This window comes from Poeciliopsis prolifica, unplaced genomic scaffold, assembly GCF_027474105.1.
Source record: "Poeciliopsis prolifica strain line A6 unplaced genomic scaffold, Auburn_PproV2 SCAFFOLD152, whole genome shotgun sequence".
Lineage (NCBI taxonomy): Eukaryota > Metazoa > Chordata > Actinopteri > Cyprinodontiformes > Poeciliidae > Poeciliopsis > Poeciliopsis prolifica.
This window is the reverse complement of record NW_026562527.1, coordinates 382,477-406,037: the sequence shown is the minus strand read 5'-3', so window position 1 is coordinate 406,037 and position 23,561 is coordinate 382,477. Positions and strand designations below refer to the sequence as shown.

The following is a 23,561-nucleotide window of genomic DNA, read 5'->3' as shown; positions in this document are numbered from 1 at the left end:
GTCCTGGACCCGTCTGGCTCTGCTCGTGTCACCGGGACGAAAATGGGACACTTTCTGTCCAATTACAGAAAAATCAAATCTCTTGTCCTGCAGCATCCCTCCATCCAACAAGCCGTCCGTCTCTGGATGCAGCGACATTAAGGACAGAAATGGGCGGGGCGGGTTGGGTCGGGCAGAGCCGCCTGATATGGAGCCAGGCACTTAGAGTGATGGGAAAAGGCTGGGGGGCAGCGGGGCGTCTGCAGTTTAATGTAGAAACGACGGCGCATTTTAATCTGGAATCGGTCCAATCCTCCTGATGGAACCAGAACAAATTACACGAAACCGCCTTCTCACCAAACCCACAACCAACCAGATCAACGTTCTGAGAAAATATTTAATGCTTAAATTTAAAACATTTTTTACATACAAGATTCCAGAGCTGGAGCTATAGATGCACCGATCCAGTTTCCTCACTTCCGATGCCGATACCAATATCTGTGTATCGGTCGGTACAGAAAAAACATCCGAACTGATTTAAAATGTTTCCTTTTTTCTTTTAAATACAGACATAAATGTACTAAATGAATTTGGTAACATTATAGAACAATTAAATATAGTTTTCTAATTTGGCCAAACATGTAAAAACAATATAATAGATTCAGTCAGTGGAATCAGGAGAATAACAGCCAAAGTAAAATAAATAAAAATCTTTTAACTGCACAAACATATCTTCTTTTAAATAAAAGTTTAATAATGAATTCTAAAAATAAAGTAATATAAATAAAAAAACAAGACTGAAGAGATCGTCAAAGACATCCAAATTATTGTCAATATCGGGACCAATATAGATCAGATCGGTTCATCTCCAGCTAGCTCCTTCGTATGGCAGTAACTCTGATGCATAGCTACATCCGCTAGCATCCGCTAACATCCGCTAACATCTGCTAACATCTGCTGACATCCAATGACATCCGCTGACATCCGCTAACATCTGCTAACATCCGCTAACATCCAATGACATCCGCTAACATCCGCTAACATCCGCTAACATCTGCTAACATCCAATGACATCCGCTAACATCTGCTAACATCTGCTGACATCCAATGACATCCGCTGACATCCGCTAACATCTGCTAACATCCGCTAACATCCAATGACATCCGCTAACATCTGCTAACATCTGCTAACATCCAATGACATCCGCTAACATCTGCTAACATCCGCTAACATCCACTAACATCTGCTAACAGCCACTGAACTCCGCTAACAGCAGCAGCTTCTCTCAGCCAACCAAGGGTTAATTTCTGCCTCAAACTGATCTGATTGGACTCTGGAAAAGACCATCGCTCAGCTCCTGAACTGAAACAATCCTGGCAAACAGACAAGGAACCAAACTGTTGTCTTCCTGTTCTCTGCAGGACAAACAATGGGTCGGTTTCGGCCGGGTCACACCGGGCCGCTGAGCGCTCAGCCTGTTAGACCAGAGGTCACCGGGTCACTGGTCATTGTTCCCCTCAGAACAGGAAGTGACCAGTCACACTCTCAGAACGCGAGTCCACAGGTGGCGACATCATCGGGTCAACGGAACCGACTCCGTCAGACGATCCGGTCAGAAAACATCCATAAAAACGGCCATCAGAACCAGAACATCAGAACCGTCCAGCTGAGAACTTGACTGAAGTCCAACTGTTTTCTCAATATTCAGTCATTTCAAACTAAACAATTAGCCTCAAACTAAATGTTTAGTTTGAGACTGAAATACTGAGCTAAATATTCTGTTCTGTTAGCATATTTAGTTATGCTATCATGCTAACTAACTAAACTGAACATTTGCTAACCAAATCTCTAGTTTGCAGCTAAAACTAGGAATTTATTTAGGTTTAGGTAAATATTTACCCTCTAAATATTCATTCAAAAGATAACTAAAAAGTATATAGTTATCAAATATATTTATGCTCAAGCTAAATAGCTACATAGCAAATCAAGAACATACTTTGGTAACTAAATGTCTAGTTTGCTGACTAAATATTTAGCTCATAATATTTAGTTTGGACTTTTGACAATTACAAATTAATGAATAAGTGAAAATTTGACTTTGAAACAACGTTTGCATTTCTTTTCCTCTTATGACAAGCTAAATAAACAAAATTATTGTTAATTTTTAACTTTTTTCTGTTTTCTTGGAGGCTCTTGATTAAATGCAAAGAAAAACGATTCCAGAAATCTTTTATGCTCGTTGCTAAAAGCAGTTAAAAACAATCTGAAGCATCAATCCTGATGCTGTGTTGTTGACCCTGACCCCTGACAGACTCACCAGCCAGAGGACATCGCCGAGTTGGGTCTGAAGAACCAGAGCCGTTATTTTCCACAGATCCAGAGGCGACGGACCGGAGCGCTGGGACGCACTGACCAGCCCCGCAGTCTGGCTCTGACCCACCAGCTTCCTGAGCTGCATTGTTCCAGCGGCGCAGAAGGAAACACGTCAGCGCCGTGGAAAGCTGGAGTCAAGAGATCAACTCCATGGAAAGTGGGAACAACCAGAGTCGATTGTTTTCTCTGATCTGCTCCAACACAAACAATCTGTTGAACCCAGAGCAGTCCAACAGGTCGGTCCAATCAGACGGCAGGAGGGTCCAAACCGTTAAACGGTAGAATCAGCATTTTTATCAAGTCCAGAGGACTCCAAAGCATTTACTCTTCATCCAATCAGCCTCCTGGTTTGTTAACAGAAAAAGTCCATCAGAAATTAACAGCAGTTCTTGAACAGCTGAGCTGGAAACAACCTGATGCAGATTCAAATGTTTCCAACGACATTTTTGTCTTTGTGCAACTTTTCCATCAGAAAACAAACTTTAAACCATCTTCAAACTTCTATTTTTATTAAGCCAATAAAATAAGCCGCCGCCTCATGGCTGCAGACAAACAAAGCAACGCTCTGCATAGGGAGGTCAAAGGTCAAGGAATGGAAGCCATGTTGGATCCATGGGACATCAACATGGCTGCAGTCTCAACATGACTCCCGAGGTTTCAGACGCAGAGGAGGCATGGTGGCCATGTTTCTGTTCTGCACTCACAGAAACTGGATCCGACATATTTACCGTGATATTCACTATCCGATAAGAACCAGAGGGAACGCAGGCAGGCGGACATTTTTAGAGAGGAAGCTGACAGAGGCGGTTTGACTTCAAGCATGAGGAATGGATCCTGAAACCTGCAGAGAAACATCCAGGATTTGTTCCTCAAAAGCCTCCAGGAACAGGAGCTTTCTGTGAGCTCAGAGCGCTCACTGCCCCTGCTGGTCACTGCTGGTCACTGCATGCAGCGGCGGCAGCAGCTGCTGTTCTCACATCAATAACTGATACCTGATAAGCAAACTGAATTAGTCATGAAGTCTGTGAATAAAGATCAGATCTGGCGCTGCACACGCTCTGGTTCTCACATGTTCTGACTAATTTAACACATGGTTCCATGCAGAAAAAGAAAATAAACCAAACAGGTGAATCCAGGAGCTAAAAATTACATTTATTGGTTTCAAATAATTAATATGGCTAGAAATTCATTAAGAGATGTCAATAATTAAGTTCCTTGATCCTTTTCTTCTGTATATTTTTTGTACATTTTGTTTTGTTGATGCTCTGACTGTCTGTGTTCTTGTTAACGATTAATCAATTGCTACATTAGCCGATTATTTCAAAAATCGATTCTTCACAATTAATCTGATTAATCGTTTCAGCTCAACAACAGAGTTTCATCTCTGTCTCAACAGCCCTCAGTTAGCAGGCAAAAGGTTAAAGGTCATGACCTTTAAGCTGCTGCTGCAGATCCATCCAGACTCTTCAGGTTTTGTTTCAGGAAATATTTTACCTCCAGCAGGATTTTCCTCCTGTGATCTGCAGAATATGGCCATTTCTTTTTTAATTGATTAATCGACAGATTCATTTATTTAAAATAATTATTAGCTGCAGCTCCACATTCATGATCAGTTACCATGAGGATCTGCACTCGTCCTCTTAAATGCAGCTGTTCCCAGCTTATGATGAACCAAACAAATAAACCTCGTATTATTTACACTTTATTGAATCCTGGTTTAATTTTACTCAAAGTTTGAAGAACTCCTGATAAAAAGTTATAAATATCCTCTTCATGTCCTAATTAAAGTATCTGCAGCGGCTGTGTGTTCCCCGCTCCGTTGGCTCCACAGAAACAGCGACGTGCCAAACTCTAATCTCAGGGTCTAATTTTAATCTGCACTTGTGTTTCAGGCATGGCCGCGCCGCGGATTAGCAGCAGTAAAATAAAAACACACCGAATGACAAAGAGACGAGGAACGCAGCGGAAAAGAGGGAGAGCAGAAAAAAAGAGGAGAAAGGAAGGAGAAATCAGGTGGAGATAAGCTGTTCCTGATAACGGCTCTGTTAAAGTAACACGCTCCGTTTGTTCCAACACCTTATCTAAAGATACGACTGTTTGCTTTCTGTCAGACTGTGAGCTCAGAGATAAAAACCTGCTGCTCTGTTCACTAAACCAAAGCTTCTCCAGCATTATGTACCTCTTATTATCCAAATTCAATCATACAAATATTTTAAAATATGCCATTAAGAGACAGAAGCTGTACTTGGTTATGAAACAAATCATTTTGTTTTGTTTCCAGATGATATTTTCACAATAAAACATCATCCAGGCTGTTTCCAGAGTTCTGCCGAGACGAGAGCAGCGGAGTTTGTTCTCACAGCGCTCTGATGGAAACGGCGCTGGAAATACTTATAGATCATAAAAATACATTAGATCATTTAGAAAAGTCACTGCAGAGCCGCAGTAGCTGCAGGACGAGCTGAGCAGCTTGAGTTCAGCAGATGGAAGATCATCCATCCTGCAATCAACTGGAAACACGACGATTTATCACCCTGATAAATCAGCAGAAATTAATACAACAAAAACCGAGACTGTAAAATAATCACCAACAATGGTTCAAACAAAAATGTACAAATGAAAAAGAGGGAAAGAAGAAAAACATGAAGCAAAAGAAAAAAGGGGAAAAAATATTTTAAAAAAGCTAAACAAAAAAAAAAAAATCAAAAGACCAAAAAAACAACAACAAAAAAAGCCAAAATGGGAATGAATGTTTTGAGTTTTTTTTTCATCCGACATCTAACAAGAGAAACTTTAAGAACATAAATAAAAATAAAAACATTTCTGACGGTTTTCTCACCGATGATCAGACAAAACCTGAAGCTGAACTCCAGGATTTACCTCCTGCAGAGCATCCTGACGGATGAAGACGAGGCAGAAAGGTGATTATCTGGACCAAAAGATGAGAAGTGATGGAGACCAGAACCAGAACCAGAACCCTGTGAAATATCTGAATACTTCACACTGGATGAGAATAAACATTCATAATGACGCAGAGAGACAGAGACGCTGAAGGGAGAAGGCTCTGATGTCAGCAACATGTTGAACTTATGACAGTTTGAGCAACTTTAATTCATCCAACTAATGAAAAACAGACGTAACAAATTCCAGTCTTGAGACTTAGACCCAGAAAGAATCAGTTGGTTTTCAGCCGAACGTGGCAGAACGACGGCTGGCGGGTTGAAAACACGAGCTGCACAGGCTGAAGGAGAGGAGGCCGACGTCACGGTAGACCGTCAGACAGACTGACATCATGGCAGACCGCCAGACAGACCGACGTCAGGACAGACCGCCAGACAGACCGACGTCATGGCAGACCGCCAGACAGACCGACGTCATGGCAGACCGCCAGACAGACTGACGTCATGGCTGACCGCCAGACAGACCGACGTCAGGGCAGACCGCCAGACAGACTGACATCACGGCAGACCGTCAGACAGACTGACGTCATGGCAGACCGTCAGACAGACTGACATCACGGCAGACCGTCAGACAGACTGACATCACGGCAGACCGTCAGACAGACTGACGTCATGGCAGACCGTCAGACAGACGGATTAATTTCTGCTGACAGACTGTCAGGCGGTCTGACAGTCTGTCAGACCGCCTGACAGACTGACAGACACACCGCCAGACAGAATGACATACTGCCAGACAGATGCTCTGACCACCAGAGATACTGAAGAGGCAGGAGTCAGGGAACTAATGACTCAGCTACAGTCACAGACGCCTTTATCTGATGCAGACTTTATTTCCTTGAAAATCAATAGTTTCTGTGGAGCATTAAAATGTTTTATTATTGTTATTATTATTGTTATGTTGGCCTTAGAGAGTCTATCACCTTCCATAGCAGTTATGTGTCCATCCAATTCTTATTTGAACTTTTAAAATGAAAATGCTAATTAACCATGTTTCCGTCTGTCAATCATCAACCAGATGATTTGCTTCACAGGCTGAAAAACAGGAAGTAGAGCTAGCAAACTAGCAAGTAGCAAACGTCTTGGGCTGGGAAACTTATTCAGCAAATGAGTTATTTTTTGGCTTTTTTATTGGAAAAGCCAAAAATCATCTCAGCCAAGCAGAAAAACTTTTAACTTTTATAAAAATGTAGAAAGTTATTTTTAATTTTCTCTGTTACATCAAACTACTTCAAAATATGCATAAAAACATAGACTGTAACGCTGCATATCCGCTAATGTGCTAATAGCAGAGCTAATTCTTCATCTAGCACTAACTTTGAAGACGTTTAGCACACTTAGCTTCCATAAATACATTTTCTACACACTAACTACAACATTAATTGTGCTAACGCTAAAGTGCTAATCATAAAAATTAGCCATGCTAACGCTAAAGCACTCTACTGCCAAAGCAATGGTTTCAGCCATGTTGGTTTCCATCACTAGCTTCTGCTAAAGATTTTTAAATGTTTTTAAGGGACTTTAACATTATCTGCTGCTACATAAAGTATTTTTATAGCACTTTAGCATCAACTTCAGCTAAATAGAATGTTTTGAAGTGCTTTAGCATTAGTGAACTACTCTTTATGATTAGCGTATTAGTGTTAGCGCAGCCACAGTTCGCTAAAGCAAAGCATCCTCAGATCATTTCCCTCTCCGTCCAGTAAGACGCGCATTCCGGTGTGAATACCTCTGGAATTTCTCCGCAGCATCGGAATGTGTTGGTGTGCAAACGGCTCCTCTGCAGGACCAGTGAGGAGAAGCAGCAACAATGATCTGCCTCAGCTTGTTACAAAGCTTAGTGTTCAAGTAAAGAGAGAAAAATCAATCCTGGGGTCTTTCTTCGCACCTGCATTCAGAGGAAATGTAGCATGTCAGAGGGGAGATTTATTATGTACCCAAGGAAAAACTTCTCCTGATGATGAAAACATGATTGGGCAACGTGGGAGCCCGACTAACTTCTGCTCCACCGTGACAGCAATTACCCTCACGGCCTCGAAGCATCCGACTTTTCCTGAAAGGAAGAAAGGGGAACCACGAAAAATCAACAAAGGAGGAAAAGGGATGAAATGTGGGCGAGCGGAGCTGCCTGTCCGTCACTGGGAAGTGCACTGAAAGCCTACAAAAGCCCCCAGAGAGAGTCTTTGGGGGGCTTTTCAATGTTGCCAAGAGCAAATGCTTCATCGCCCTGCCAAGTATCAGAGAGAAGACAAGAAAATTCCTCCCACACATGGAGAAAAATCAACAAAACTGGAGGATAAAGGCCACTTTCAGAGGAACACAAAGCCATAGGAGCCGCTGATGGAGGGCCAAACAGAGAGTGTGATGTAGCAGCGATGCTACAAGGCTGGAGGAAGCTTTTGATTAAAACAGACATCACTGCAACTGAAGTGAACATACAGTCACTTCATGCCTTAATCCATCATCTGCCCTCCAGCTGAATCAGAGTCACTTTAACCAGCTCAATGAAGCATCTTTAGTCCTCTGATTCCACAGGACGATTTTCCGCCTTCACACCACCTTCACACCGCCTTCACACCACCTTCAGACCACCTTCACACTACCTTCACACTACCTTCACACCACCTTCACACTACCTTCACACCTTCTTCACACTACCTTCACACCTTCTTCACACTACCTTCACACCGACTTCGCACCGCCTTCACACCACCTTCACACCACCTTCACAACTTCTTCACACCGCCCTCACACTACCTTCACACCGCCTTCACACCGCCTTCACACCACCTTCACACTATCTTCACAACGCCTTCACACCACCTTCACACTACCTTCACACCACCTTCACACCGCCTTCAGACCACCTTCGCACCACCTTCAGACCACCTTCACACCGCCTTCACACTACCTTCACACCGCCTTCACACCGCCTTCACACTACCTTCACACCACCTTCACACCGCCTTCACACTACCTTCACACCACCTTCACACCGCCTTCAAACCACCCTCACACAGCCTTTTATGATGTATGATGTTTATGATGTAAAGCACTATGAAATGCCTTGCTGCTGAAATGTCCTATACAAATACATTTTTATTGATTGATTCACACCACCTCCATACAGCCTTCACACCACCTTCACACCACCATGGGCAGGTCTGACCTGTGGAGGTCAACCTTCTGTCAAAAGAATGTAAATATCTGTTTAAAAAGGAAGAAAATGAGTTTGTCAAATCTGAAATAAACACAACACTGGCAACAAAATAACATAAATGGTTCTTTAAAAATGTATTTAGACTCAATTCAAGAATAAAAATATAACAATGAGTCTTTCTGCCAAAGTACAACATCTGAAACCCGCCAGCTGAAGGCGTCAGATTGGCCCAATCAGACAAACAAAACAAAAGAAATACAAATCACTGAAAACCATGAATGACCATTTATTCTCCATCATAATCCGTCATGCTAGACCTCACAGTGACTCTTCAGTGTGAACACTGGGATGTTTTTATTAGACTGGAGAAATTATCTCTCATTTCTACACATCAAAAATCTAAAACCAAAAACTGAAACATTTCTCCAGAGGTTGGCTAAACTTGACCTCTGAATCGTCGCCCCAGCAGGCCAACAGAGCCGGTGTTGTTCTGCGGCGTGAGGCCGCTCAGCGCCGCCAGGCTGAGGGAACCACCGGCCCGGCGGCGCTAACAGAGGACGCTCTGTGTCCCGAGCGGTAAAACATCCGCTGGAATGCAGCGAGCGCCGCAGGTGACTGGGAGTTCACTTCATACCTTCATGTTCAACCCAGCAAAGTCCAAACCGGCCGCCGGCCTCACACCGCGGTGGGAAACTCAAACTGATGGGAAACATGAACCTTCAGCTGTTACTCCTGATTATCAAACCACATTGAGCCGTTCAGTGACACATCCAGCCAATCAGAGCTCAGGTTGGATGATGATCCGACCTCTGCTACTTGAGGCACGTCTCGATTGAAAATCAATTTTCAGCTGTAAACGATTATTGATAATGATTCCATCTTCAATCTATCGGGGAGTGAAGGATCCTCACGATCTACTCCAGCAGGCGTGACGAGTCAGAGACTTGAAAGTCATCCTCCATTTTGGTTTCATAAAGCGTTCAGCAAGAGCGCCCCCTGTCTGCAGACGGACTCCTCTGTGGTTGACCATGTTGTAATTTCCATCCAGGAGTTTTTCACTACATGATAGTCTTTGTAGTTATTTAGTGAAGAATCAATAAAAGTGTTAATAATTACAGAATCAGGACAGTGGAAGCGGACGAGTTGAAGAGAAATATCAACATTTCTGCATGAAACGCAGCCAATAACTTCTGACCAATCACAAGACACCTCTGTACCAGAGGGCGTGCCGCAGCCATCAGTGTGGCTCCGCCCATTAGCCAGACCCCGCCCATCAGTCAGGCTCCTCCCATCAGCGTGGTTCAGCCCATCAGCATGGCTCCGCCCATCAGCGTGGCTCCGCCCATCAGCGTGGCTCCGCCCATCAGCGTGGCTCCGCCCATCAGTGTGGCTCCGCCCATCAGCATTGTTTCCAAAGTTCTCAAACTTCATTTTCACACAGTAAAAGTTCTGTGCCTGCATGGCGACTTTTATCACTTGTGATGCAAAACACTTTGACCTTGAAAGGTCAAGGGCCAGGAAAAGAGCATATAACATCTCTGCAGATGCCACACATGCTGGACATGAACTGTTTGGACTTTTACCTGCAGGGCGGCGCCACAGACACAGTTTTCTTCCCTCACACCATCCATCTCTATGATTTATAAATATATTTCTGCACAATCTTGACCAATCAAGCAGATTCTGATGATAAAACAACCAAAAGTGCAGAAGAAGAAAATGTTGAGGTGGTGACATAATTTTCCAGGATGTATTTACAGTTCCATCCAGTCGTCTTAAGATTTTATTTGACAAGTTTATTGTTTTAATATTGTTATAATACATTGATGCAGAATGCAGTTTTTACATTCACTCGATTCTGACTTCACTCTCTGGCTGTTAAAGAAAAAATACCAGAAAAACTCCAGTTTTAATCAACTCAAGCAGATATTTAAATGCTGAACATCAAACCTCCTTCAGAAAATGACTGATGCAATTGGTGCAATAGGAATAACCTCCATATTAAGTTTTTTGTTCACTTTTCTCAGACAGGAAGCGAGCAGCAGCGATCGGTTTTATTTAAACGATCAGCTGCTCAACATTTGACACCACAGTTTCAATCTGCTATTCTGAGCTGGGAGCGGCTCGCTCATGTTCACCGTGGAGCAGAAACAAGAAACAATGTGCAACAGTCAGAATCAGCCTTTAGCTCCATTTACAGCCTTAAAATCCAACAGCAAACCCAGATTCATTGATCTGATCTAAAAACTGTTTCCAGAGTCCAGCTTGCTGCCGTCACAACTTCACAGCTCTGAAGGAAACACACCGAGGAATGCTACACACACACACCAACACCCTGTGCATTGTTGGAGACATAGTGTGTGTCCATCATGTGCTGCAGGAGAAAAACAAACAGCTGAGAGCAAATCTGCTTTTTCAAACTGATTATTGAAAAATAAAAAGCAAATGATAAATTACTTTCAGAACTTATTTTTATATTGTTTTAGTAGCTTTTAGAGGAACCTGAGTCATAAATTTGTTCCATTCTGATACATTTCCCTGAAAACGCCTCAGTGCTGCCCTCTCTGGGTTGAACACTGGTTACTGTAGTTGAATTTTCTGATTGGCTCCAGAGGTGCGTATATTCAGGTGCGTTAAAATAATCCAGAACTTCTCAGTAAATTCTTAAAATCAGTAAAACTCAGAAAAAACTGCAGAGTCTGAGTGAATCAACGTTTAAACTTCTGTAGAGAAAAGAGACTTTCAGCTGCTTCCATCCACAACTCCTTCACTCCATTTAGAAAATATTACAGAGACATTTTTGCAGGAGAAAAGGGAGTTGTGATGTCATCAGAATCAAACCCCAACAAGTTTGGTGTTGATCTACCTGGTCTACCTGATCTACCTGGTCTACCTGATCTACCTGATCTACCACACAAAAGCAGAGTTAAGATGGAGGCATTAGATCCTCCAGATGTTCCCCAGCTAGAACACGACTCAGTTCAAGAACCTGAACAAACAGATGAGCAATTATACAACCATACAGCTTTGAAAAGCAGAAGTGGAGCCTCCTGCAAAATCAGAATGCAGCAAGTGATTTCTGATTTGCAAGTCATCATCAAAACACTTGTCTTGTGTTTTCCAGCAGCCATTGTGCATCACATACACAAACTGGAAAACCAGCTGATCAAATGGACCAGGTTGCTAAGGAACGGGTGGAGCTCCGCTGTGGTTGCTAGGTAACAGAGCAGTGCCACTAAACCATTTTTCCAGACACCAAAAAATCTTTAACTTATTTCCCAAAACAACAAATGGAAGAATGAAACATACAAAACATAAAATTTTATTAATCATCTTTAAAGTTTTAGGATGACATCATGCAGTATCATATTGATAAGAGATGATAAGAACTATTGATTTTATGACTGTGCAGTTAAAGCCCCACAGACACAATAATGCACTGAAAACATTCCCAGTTTCTTAAGGACAGGAGTCACATAAAGAAGCTTCATTGATAAACTGCACATGGTGATTGTATTTAGGAGCCATGAAGCCTTTCAATGACCAAACACTGGAGAAGCATCGATCCTAACAACAGGACAGTTTGAGCCTCATTAACTGAAAGCTATTTTAACAATAAATCTAAATTCTCATAATGATCAAATTTATCCCATTAATGCCCACACTACATGGAACACGGTCGGTTCTGCTTAAAGGTCCAAGAATTGGACTTAAAAGCTGTTCAGCTTTTTAACTTAAAGAAAACTTTAGATAAAAACCAAATGGCCAGAATAAAACTCTCTTCTGCATCTTCCTCACCTCTTTCTTCTCCTCATCCTCATGCTGGTAAAGGGGCATCTGCAGAAAGTCGTCTTCGCAGCAGATGAAGCTCACCGTGCATCCCATCCGGGCTCCTGCACAGACCCATCCAGCAGAGCGGCTTCCTCCCGGCCCGGCTGCCCGGGCTGCCCGCGGCTCTCCGCGGCTCACCGCCCGGCTCCCTGCGGCTGTCGGCGGCCGGGACTCAGGACCTCAGTGCGGCCGAGCTGCCCGCGGCCTGCCCGGCATCACCGCGCTGGAGAACCCGATCTGCCCTGCGGGGAAGTTTCCAGGTGTTTCCGCAGCTGCTGGGCCAGTTTGAGGGAACAAACAGGTAGTCTGCAGACTGACGCTGAAGCGACGCTCACTCACCTTTACGCGTGTCCAACAAGCTGCTCTCTGATTGGCTCTTCGTGCTGTCGCTCAGGATCAAAGCCACATGCTGGAGAAGTTTTAAAAGCTTCCGGTTGCTTTAACGACCAGCTGCAAAACTGAACCACCTTCCTCTCGTCATATGTTACATCCAGAGGCATCTGTTAGTCTGGACTCAAATATTTACTGCGAACATTTGGGCCTGAAGTTTTAACGGCTTTCTGATGCAGCAACAGCGCCCCCTGCTGTTTGCTTCAAGGCACAGCAAGTCCACCAACATTACAGTGAAACCTTCACAACAAGCTGGATTATTGAGCCATCAGAGGCAGAATGGGATCATTTTTCTGCCATACTGTCACCATGCTATTCATGTAAGTTCCACAATTAGCAACTAAATATTTAATTAACTAGCGATAAATTTTAATTAACGAAAAATCTGCAGAGATTTTAGCTCATTTTAACAAGATCAAAATATTTAGTTTGGAGATAAATATTTAACTTAAAACTAAATATTTAGCTTTCTAACCAAAGATTTAGATTCAAACTAAATACTTGACTTGCTAAGTAAATATTTAGTTTGGATTTAATTATTTAGTTGGTTAACTAATCAAACCTGCAGCTTCCTAAAAGCAGATTGTTGCAGCTCTCATGCAGCTGCTTGGTTATGTAACGGCAGATAAGATTGTTTATTCTTCAAAATCAGTTCCACATATTTTAGTCTTTTGATCTCTCAGTCATAATAAACGGCGCTTCTCTCAGCACTTTGCTCGATACGAGAAGAGCTCAGCCTGATCCGGCCTGATCCGAGCTCATCCTGAACCGAACTCATTCTGATCCGAGCTCAGCCTGATCTGAGCTGCAGCTGTGATCAAAGTTACAGCAAAACCACAAGCACAGCCATTTATTTTGTGTTTTACATAAAGTGAACAAACAAAATATATTATTTACAACATAAGCCATATAAAACTCAGATAATTGATGATTCATCCACAGGAGCTGGAACTGATTATAGTAAAATATTAAATTTGCTTATTACAGTAATAAATGAGAACCAGCCGTTTGGTTTTGCCCATTGGTTTCAGATCTGCTGCCACTCTCCCGTAAAGCTGTGGTTATTATGTGGTTATAATAACGGCCCAGTCGACCGGTCGGACTCAGGCAGGTCTGGTTCTTCATCTGTCCACTAAGTGCAGGTCCAGTTGTTTGTCTGGAACCAGAACTGTACGATTGATGCTTTTCAACTCTCCAGTCGTCGGGTCTGGCTGGACTTCAAAGTGACGAATCAGCTGAAGACGAAAAACAGGAAGTAAATAAAAATAGTGAAGCTTCATTTTAATCATTTGATGCAACTGTAGAAATGGATGGATTAGTGGGAAGCTGAAGGGTTGATTTCAGAGATTCAGTCACCAGGTTTGGTGTTGAAAGGTCCTGGTTCTGATCTGTGGATCTTGGAGTTTATCTGTTCCTGTTTGTGATGTTTCCTTGGAAGCTCATCGGTTCTGTCTTAAATTAAAGCTTCTTATCTGGTTCATATTTTGAGCTACTGTCTGTTTACTGTGCCTCAAACGTTCAGATTTTATTGAGGGTTTTTTCTGAAGCTAAGGATAATATTGTCATGCAGATTATGCTGCTTCATTCCACAATGTTCTGTGTTGAGAAAAAGTCTTTATTTCTCCCAGCAGTAAGAGTTTATGAGAATCTAACTATGCAGACGACACTCCGCTCTGTTCATGTTTAGTGTTAAAACATTATTTCTAACAGATTCCAGTGATGGATTGTATCTGAAGTCAAGAATCAATTAATGTTCCTAAGCTGGAAGCATCACTCACACCAGGGTTGGTCACGGCGTTCCACAGGGTTGTGTGCTAGGACTATTTCATGTTTTATGATACAATTCTGAATTTCAAATCTTTCTGAAATCAGTACCTTTTCAAGCTTCTTTATCATGTTGCATTGTTTGTTACCTGAAACAGAACCAAGTACATTTCGAGTTCTGCGATCCTGCGACCAACGCAGCCTCGAACGCCGTAGCCAAACGGGATGGAGCCGAAGGCGTTGGGCCTCTGGCGGCCGTCACGCAGCCATCGCTCCGGCTTGAACCGGTACGGTTCTGGAAAGGTGTTCTCATCATGACTGATGGCGTAGTGGCAGAGCGTGAAACAAGTCTGGAGAAAGACGAGTGAAAAGATTCAGGAAGGTCAGCAAGGTGCATTTCTAATTCCCAGAAGACGTCCGCCCAACTTAAACCTTTACACTGACAGTAAGTACTAGTGTTGGGCCTCCATTTTACTCAAACGGACTGATCTGGACGCCATGTTGCAGATGTCACAAAAGGTTACATGAATTTGGTAAACATTCTGACCAGGACACCAACCAGATTCACATGTTGATTAGTTTGACTCTGGTCACGAAAGACTTAAAACATTTAAATAATAAATTAAAGATCAGTTGTTTGTGAAGCCAAAAACCTTTAATTATAATGTTTCTCATCACGAGTGATGCTTGTAAATATACGACACTGCGATATAAAAAAGAATCGGACCACTTCCCAATTGTTCTAGCAGGAGATTTTAACCAAGTCTTAGATACTGTTTTGGATAGATCTGGGAAATCAATTCCTAAAAGTAGTAAAACCCAGGATGCGATCAAAGATCTATGCAGATATACTGGTTTATCAGATGTTTGGAGACTCCTAAACCCCTCAACTCGAGACTATACATTCTTCTCAAATAGGCACTCGGTTTATAGTAGGATAGACTATTTTTTGATCTCACACATTCTCATTGAAAGCGTTGGAAATAGCAACATTGGTTCAATAGCACTAACCGATCATGCCCCCATAGACCTAGTCCTACATTTGGGATCTCATTATGAAAGAGCTAAGGGATGGAGGATGAATACCAGCTTACTAAACGACGATGATGTATGCAAAAAACTCAAAGAACTAATTACTGAATACTTTAAAATTAACAATAACACCGCAGACCAAAACTCAATCTGGGATGGCTTCAAAGCGTATATTCGGGGAATATTGATACAACACTCAGCCCGGATCAAAAAACGAGATTCCCAAAATATAAACCTATACGAAAGTGAGATAAAGGTACTGGAAAGGGACTATTCAGAAAACCTTAACCCATCAACTTTTGACAAACTTGTTAGAGCTAAATACGAGCTAAATACAATATTTTCAAAAAAAGTAGAATATTCTCTTTATAGGCTTAAACAGAAATGGTATGAATCAGGTGATAAAGCGGATAAATTGTTAGCCACCCAATTACGGGCCAAACAAGCAACGCGTCAAATTAGTGCGATAAAGAACAAGGCTGGGAACATAATGACTAGTCAGAAAGAAATTAATAATGCCTTCAAAGATTTCTATAAACATCTGTATGCTCAAGAAGGGAAATTTGATGCAAGTTCAGCAGAAGAGTTTTTTGGAAGTCTGAATCTTCAGAAACTGTCCGAAGAGAGTGCTGCACAATTAGAAAGACCAATAACCGCGGAAGAGCTCGTTAAAACTATTAAAGTCTCACCCAATGGAAAAACTCCAGGCCTGGATGGTATTCCTAATGAGTTTTATAAAAAATTTGTATCTGAACTGAGTCCAGAATTGTTGAAAACTTTTAACTCAGCTATCGACTCACGTCGATTTCCCACATCAATGACAGAATCATTAATCACTGTTATCCCGAAAAAAGGAAAAGATCCTCTAGAATGTTCAAGCTACAGGCCGATAAGCCTACTATGCTGTGATGCAAAATTATTCACAAAAATATTATCACTGCGAATTAACAAAGTCATAACATCAATAATACACCCAGACCAAACGGGCTTCGTCAAGGGCAGAACCTCATCGGATGGTCTAAGACGATTATTACATCTGATCTGGAAAGCCCAACAATCAAATGTTCCGGTAGCAGCCCTGTCATTGGATGCGGAAAAGGCATTCGACAGGGTTAGTTGGAACTACCTGTATTATGTGCTTGCAAAATTTGGGTTTGGAGAATCTTTTCTAGAAATAATAAGAATGATATACTCAGATCCAAAAGCGATGGTAACAACCAATGGATCGAGATCATCCCAATTTCTGATCGAACGCGGGACCAAACAGGGTGACCCATTGTCACCTCTGCTCTTTATTATAGCTCTAGAGCCCTTGGCTCAAGCCATCAGACAAAACGAAACAATAAAAGGTATAACAATGGGCGGACTAGACAACAAAACGCTAATGTTTGCAGATGATGTGCTGCTACTACTGTCAAACCCGGAGGAATCGCTACCTCCTTTACTAGATTTGATCAACAAATTTTCTGAGTTATCCGGATACAAGATTAACTGGTCTAAATGCGAAGTAATGCCCCTGTCAAAATTTTGTCATAAAAGTCACATACAAAAATGGAAATTTCAGTGGGTACCAAAAAAACTTAAATACTTGGGCATAATGATGAATCCGGGCCTGGAACATTATTCTAGATAATTTTGAACCTATGATAAATAAGATAAGCTTGCTTCTAAGGGGTGGGACAAACTACAAATATCACTGTGGGGTAGAGTCCAGGCAATTAAAATGATTATTACACCAAAATTGAATTACCTTTTTAATTCATTACCCTTAAAATACCACATTCCATATTTAAGACTCTGGACAAAATCATGAACGACTTTATCTGGGAAGGGAAAAAGCCTAAAATGTCGGCCCTAAAACTCCAGACTAAGATAAAATACGGAGGATTACGATTATCCAACATACAACTTTATCAGGAAGCTTTTATAAGCTCACAAATAACATCACTTATGTTAAAAACTCACGATAGTCCAATTTGGGTAAAATTGGAAGAGGAAATAAATACTCCATTCAAAGCTCTTGATTATCTATCTCAACATCCAAATGACGGCGTTAGATCGAATCCAATTATGAATCACACTAAAAATGTATGGCATCATCTACATAAAAAAGCAAATATTTGTCCCTTCATTCAAGGAACAGCTTCAGTGTGGAAAAACCCAAAAATAAAAATAGAGGGCAAAATGATCTTTTGGAGGAGATGGCACACAAAAGGGATCGACAATATAAACTGCTTCTTCCAAAACGGTGACTTACTGTCATTTCAACAATTTCGAGAATTATTCGATCTACACCACCAAGATTTTTGGAAGTTCTTACAAATAAGGGACTGCCTCACCAAATTAAAGAAATCTGAGGAAATCATACCCACGGAATCACTAATATACAATACTTTTAATAAATTGAAAGATTCCCCAAAACGAGTAAGTCATATTTACAACTACCTGCTTGAGAACGTTTGCGATTCCAATACAGGACTTAAAAAGGTATGGGAATCAGAATTAAACAAAAAGTTCACAGAGGAGCAGTGGGGTATAATAGTCAAACAGATTATGAAGCCCATGAGAGATGCGCGCTCCAAATTGATACAATTCAAAATTCTGAATCGCTTATATTGGACACCTGTTAAATTATTTAGAGCTAAGATAAGTAACTCAGATATTGCTGGCGATGTAAACAAAGTCGGGGAACTTTACTACACATGTTCCTCATGTGCCCGAACCTAACTACTTACTGGCAGGAGGTTATGGATAAAATTAACAGCACCCTAAAGTCAAAGTTAATACTGACACCGACGGTGGGACTTCTTAATTTCCTAGACTACAAAGCCAAATTGAAAGGAGAAAATTGCAATGGTTAAAAATAGCCCTCACCACGCAAGGCGAATTATATTAAGACACTGGAAAGGTCAAAATACCCCTACCTGTACGGAATGGTATGCGGCACTCGTAGAGACTGCCTCTTACGAAAGACTCATCCACAAAATAATGACCAATTTGAAGTATATCAGAATATGTGGGAGCCGTTCTTAAAACCAGAGAGGAAAGGCCCAAATATTACTGGTTCAAAATAAAGTCACTGTGTGTGTGAACCCTTTATTTATATTTAAGTTTATTTTTATTTATTTAATGTCTCGTGCGTTTCTTTTTTTTTTTTTTTTTTTTCTGTTGGCTGAGAGGGGGGAACAGGGGAAGATTGGGAGGGGGTTCAGGGGAGAAAATGTTAAAACCAAGTCCTATTATGTATAAATAACCAGTGCTATACACTTTAATGTACTGTTATTGTTAATGTTGTCTTTATTGTAAATTTTACTGTTGAAGGACTCAATAAACATTGAAAAAAAGAAAAGAAAAAAAAAAGAATCGGACCCACGTTCTTTGGAAACTGATATCCGCCAACAGAAATGGGTTTTTCTGTTATGATCCGTGCGTTCATGGGAACCACAGGGTACATCCTGTTGGGGATCAGTCAGCAGATTGTTAACAGTTTGTGGTTATCACAGTGATTCTTTCAGAAACACTGAAGCGTCTCCATGCTGTCTGACCTCAGAGTTTCCTTGATCACGGCTCGTAAAAACGGCATCGCAGTGACCTCTGCGGCGCTGGGGATCCGGTCCGCCGGTACCAGAGAGGAAACCTCCTCATAAAGTCTGTCCTGGACTTCTGGGTTCCTGGACAGCTGGTACAAAGCCCAGGTCAGGGTGTTGGACGTCTTTGAGACAAAGACACAGACATGCAACCAGAAAGTAGCTTTAAAATTAATACCAACAAAGTTGATAAACACCAAAATGTTCCTGGAAAAAGCTTTAGGCGTCCGGTACGTAGAAATACTTGAACTAAGGAGGATGTTGACTTGTTCAGTGTTGCGTACCGTGTCCACGCCGGCTAACAGCAGCTCCGTCACGCTGGCGTAGACGTCCTTACTGCTCATCTGGGTGTTGGACAGGAGGTACGTCAGATATTCTCCCTCCACATCCTGGTTGTTGTCCAGGCGCTGCTGAATGTCCTCCATCTTCTTGTCGATCAAAGTTTTAGCTACAGGAGAGCAAATGAAGCTCAGTATTGATCAATCTCTTATTGTTAGTTTTGTTTGATCATGATTCTCTTTTTATGGTTTCCAATCATTTCCTGGTTAAAAACCCTCAGCTGAGCGTCTGCGTCTCGCTCAGGTTGTTTCTGGAGCATCAAGCTCATCCTCGCCTACGGCAACCCAAAAGTGCCACAAGTTGTCACCTTTACTTCACATTTGGTGAAAAAAAATCAAGCAAGTCAGGATTCCATAAAATACCACCAAATCCCATCTGCAGGCTGTTTTTCACCATCTGCAGAACAAACCCCCCAAAAAACTGTTTATTCAACTAACTGAAGCTGCTGTTTGTGTTCAATGTAGAGTTTAAGGTTTAGTGGCCTGAATAAACGCAGTTTTTCTCTGGCAATAAGAAAGCAGTGCGATATCGTAGAGCTTCCTGACTTATAAACTCCGTCTCTTGTATCAGACACATGGCAGCAAAACGTGGTGATTTGTGGCACCAGCAGCTTGCGATGCTCATCGTTGTTTTCTCTAACTCACCGAAGCTGAAGATGCCCTCCCAGCCGGCGACGTAGCGCCTCCAGAACGGCAGCAGGCTGCGGCTCCACTTGGGCGATATCACCACAGCCATGCTGTTGGAGAACATCTGGGCGATGGAGTTTATGAATTCTTGGGTTCCGGCAGGAATTTCCTCTTCCAGGCAGCCGAGTCGAGTCTCAAACAGTATGGAGGCGATTCCTGGATGACAATGACAATCAAACGCAAAATTAAAAACCATTTGTCAGAGTACTGATTCTTGGGAATGATGTTTGCTGCATACCTTCCAGAGAAAACAGATACAGCTCATTGGAAACGTCAGGAACCCGGTCGCCTGTCGGGCTGCAGAGACGCAGACGTTTGATCCGTTTGATGAAGTCTGTCACCACGGCGTTGATCACCCCGTCATACTGAGCTGAATCCCTGGGATGCAGCATCCGCTTGTTGAGAACCGCCCTCAGCCGGTACCAGCGCGCTCCCCTTCCCTGGCAGCACAAACATCCGTCACATTTTCTACAAATGGAGAAAATTAATATCAAGACAAAAGTCTGTTGGTGATGCTGAATTGTGTTTTTGATGCATATCTCGATCTTTAGGTTTGCAAGTCAAAATATATGAAATGTTTTTCTATGCACTAAAAGGATATTTTGGTGAAAGTGGTGCAAACATAGCGCCCTGCGGAGCTCTGCAGCTCAGATACATTTACAGCAGAAACAGCATTCAAAGCCTGGACTGCTCAGACGAAAAGATTAAAAAATGCAGTTTAATTCTTATTTGATTAAACAGAAATTTAAACAGAATTTACAGTTTTTACTGAACTGCCAGTGTTTAGTGTTTTCACACCTGACACTGTGATAAACTTGTTCCATTGGGGACCAAAGTTGCAACATTTGTTTCATTTTCAGCTGAGCAACCTGTTCCCCTCCACACCTGTGGGGGCGCTGCACCAAGAACCAATGAAGGAAACGGCACAAAAACATCCAACATATTTTTCTTTCAGTGTGGAAATACTGAGACATGAGTTTTACATTTAAATACATGTAGATACATTAATATTTCCACAGTTCATGATATTAACACTAAATGTCATTTTCAGGGTTTTCCTCTTCACCCTGTGTCCAGGAAATGGCGGGAATAACCATGGCAACCAGCGATAGGAAGTTCTGAGTCGCTATTTTTTAAATGTGTTTTAAAAATAAAAATCAGGTTTACACAGACTAAAATCAAGAACGCAGTAATTGTGCTTTGCCTGCAGGTGGTGATAATGTCGACTAAACGCGATTTAAGAGAAGATCCTGGCTGGTGTTGGCCTGAAACGGTGCTGTCCATCTTTTCTTTGACAGACTGAATCACTTGAGATAATTGTACATTTTCTCAAAAACATTTTTGTCATTTCTGTGAATGTTTGTCAAAAACATTGTGTTGTTACCAGTTCTGACCTGCAGGTGGCAGTATTTCTTACTTCCACCACCTGATGTCCAGTTATCTGTGATCGATGTGGCAGCAAAAAGCTTCAAGTTCTTTAAATAATAAAAATGTTGTTGCGTCCAGTTTGTCTGATTTTTTTTCTTTTTTTAGAGTTTGTAAGAAAAATTGTTGCAAGATTCTTTCTATTGAGCCTCTTTCAGCTCATGACCTTTATTCCTGCAAGCTGTTCTAACCAGTTGAGTTTGTTTTTTATGGGTTTACTCTGTGAAGGGTCCGTATCCGAACCCCCTCATGTCTCGGTACTCCGTCCACAGAGACATGTCTCCTCTGGACGGAAACTTCTCGTCCTTCCTCAGCAGCTCCTCCAGCAGCTCGGCCGTGTTCACCGACACCGACTTCAGCCCGCTCCGGTAGATGGGTCCATACAGCTGCTTCTCGTACAGCTGAGAGGGAGAGAACAAGAAGGAAACCCAATCAGACCCGATCAGACCCGACCAGAATCCTGATGAAAACCTGGAACCTGACCTCAGGTGAACCAGGTTCGCCCTCGTTTAGCTCATTTAGCTACACCTGTTTTCCCTTCTGATCCTGATATCTGAGGTTTAGTACCTGAATTGATTTAAAACGTTTCTTTTTTTCCAGATAGTTTCATGTACTGGCTAAAGACACCAACAGCTTCAAAGTTTGTAAAAACAACTTGAATGTGTTCAGTCAGTTCGATGAGTCATATAACGATGTAAAATAAACTACAACGAAAAGCAAACATGAAAAATAAACTGCAACCAATGTGTTTCTCCACACTGAGCTTCTGCATGAAGGAAATCTCCAGGAACGTTCTGCACCCTTCAGACATCACCGTTCTGATTGTCCGATCATCTAGTAGTGACGTCATTACCAATCGGATCAGCACCTCTCCAACAGAAACAAAGGTAATGCTTTGTTTCTGTTGGAGAGACAAAGCATTGTCTGCTTCGGTCATGAAAAACAAATGTATGACCCAAACCTGGCCTTGTTTGGGTCATGCAACATATCTAACGCCAACAGAACCAGCGTTGTCAGCACCAGGATGTGGAAGCAGCTTGGGCTGCAGAGCGGTCAGGTACCTGCAGCTCATGCAGACGGTTGTAGTAGCCCTGGACCAGCATCCTGTAGAGCATCTCCCAGAAGCTGACCCGGGGCAGGTCCGAGGCGGTCCGAGGCTTGTCCTGCGGGGCGGGCAGGACGGAGGGAGCGGTCCGGCACCGCTCCCGGCAGCAGACCCGGCTCCATGGCAGCAGACCGCCGGGCCTCCCTGACAGCGCTCGGCTCGACAGCCACGCAGCCATGGCAGGAGGCGAGTGGAAAACACACGGATCCCGTTACATCCAAGCTGCTGCGGCAGGGAGGAGCCGGGCCAGAGCGCAACTTAACCCGTCCAGATCTGAAGACACAAACCACAAAGGAAGGAGTCTGAGGAAATGTTGAGTTTTCTCTGGTTTCTCTGGTTTAAAGCCTTTTGAGTTATGTAATCTCTCCGTTGTTGTGAAACGTCTTAATAAGCCGATCTGCTCCCAACAATGAAGCTTGGTTTCCCTTTTAAGGGAACAGCCTCCTCGCTCTGGATTACACAACCTCTGGGGCTGAGCCTGAAACACCAGCTGCTCACAGCAGAACGTCCCACTGTTTACACAACCTGAACTTTCCTGAACTCGGAAGCTCTTATGTTGGAATTTTTCAGAGTTATGTCTTCAAGGAACTGCACCAGTCCTGCAGTGTGAGTGAGTCATCTGCCTGCTCAGAGGATCTGTGCTGGCCTGTTTGTGGGAGTCTGTTGGCGCCTGCACACCTGTTGGTCATTTAGGCTCAGGATGACCTCTTGGTGACCTTCACAGTGCACTAGCCGTGTTTCTATTAGCGTTCAGATCTGAGAAAGATTTGTTATGGATGGATGGATGGATGGATGGATGGATGGATGGATGGATGGATGGATGGATGGATGGATGGATGGATGGATGGATGGATGGATGGATGGATGGATGGATGGATGGATGGATGGATGGATGGATGGATGGATGGATGGATGGCTTCAGCAAACAGAAA

The 23,561-nt window shown here is 42.6% G+C and overlaps 2 protein-coding genes across 2 annotated transcripts in view; both read right to left on the bottom strand.

The window, feature by feature from the left end:
- The window catches only part of LOC129355987 (tensin-1-like), a 67,999-nt gene extending 55,081 nt beyond the window's left edge, over positions 1-12,918 (bottom strand). Inside the window, exon 1 of the mRNA XM_055025612.1 lies at positions 12,269-12,918. Within this exon, the coding sequence (XP_054881587.1) occupies positions 12,269-12,355 (87 nt within the window). The 5' untranslated portion in view covers positions 12,356-12,918. The remainder of the gene's footprint in view (positions 1-12,268) is intronic.
- Positions 12,919-13,612: 694 nt separating this feature from the next.
- LOC129355976 (sterol 26-hydroxylase, mitochondrial-like) lies at positions 13,613-23,216 on the bottom strand. Its single transcript, XM_055025604.1, has 9 exons — positions 22,586-23,216; positions 21,744-21,925; positions 20,338-20,534; positions 20,058-20,255; positions 19,359-19,522; positions 19,033-19,199; positions 18,861-18,942; positions 14,605-14,805; positions 13,613-13,926 (listed from the first exon to the last, which is right to left on the bottom strand). Exons 1-9 carry the CDS (start codon positions 22,805-22,807, stop codon positions 13,813-13,815), a joined length of 1,527 nt encoding a protein of 508 aa, XP_054881579.1. The 5' UTR covers positions 22,808-23,216; the 3' UTR covers positions 13,613-13,812.
- Between the last annotated feature and the right edge of the window lie 345 nt (positions 23,217-23,561).

Bases quoted from the DNA above. Each gene is read 5' to 3' on its own strand.
- LOC129355976 (XM_055025604.1), bottom strand. From the start codon at position 22,807: ATGGCTGCGTGGCTGTCGAGCCGAGCGCTGTCAGGGAGGCCCGGCGGT. The intron at 21,926-22,585 runs GTACCTGACCGC...TCTCCCTCTCAG, and splicing joins ACCGTCTGCATGAGCTGCAG to CTGTACGAGAAGCAGCTGTA. The intron at 20,535-21,743 runs GTAAACCCATAA...CTGCCAGGGAAG, and splicing joins GGATACGGACCCTTCACAGA to GGGAGCGCGCTGGTACCGGC.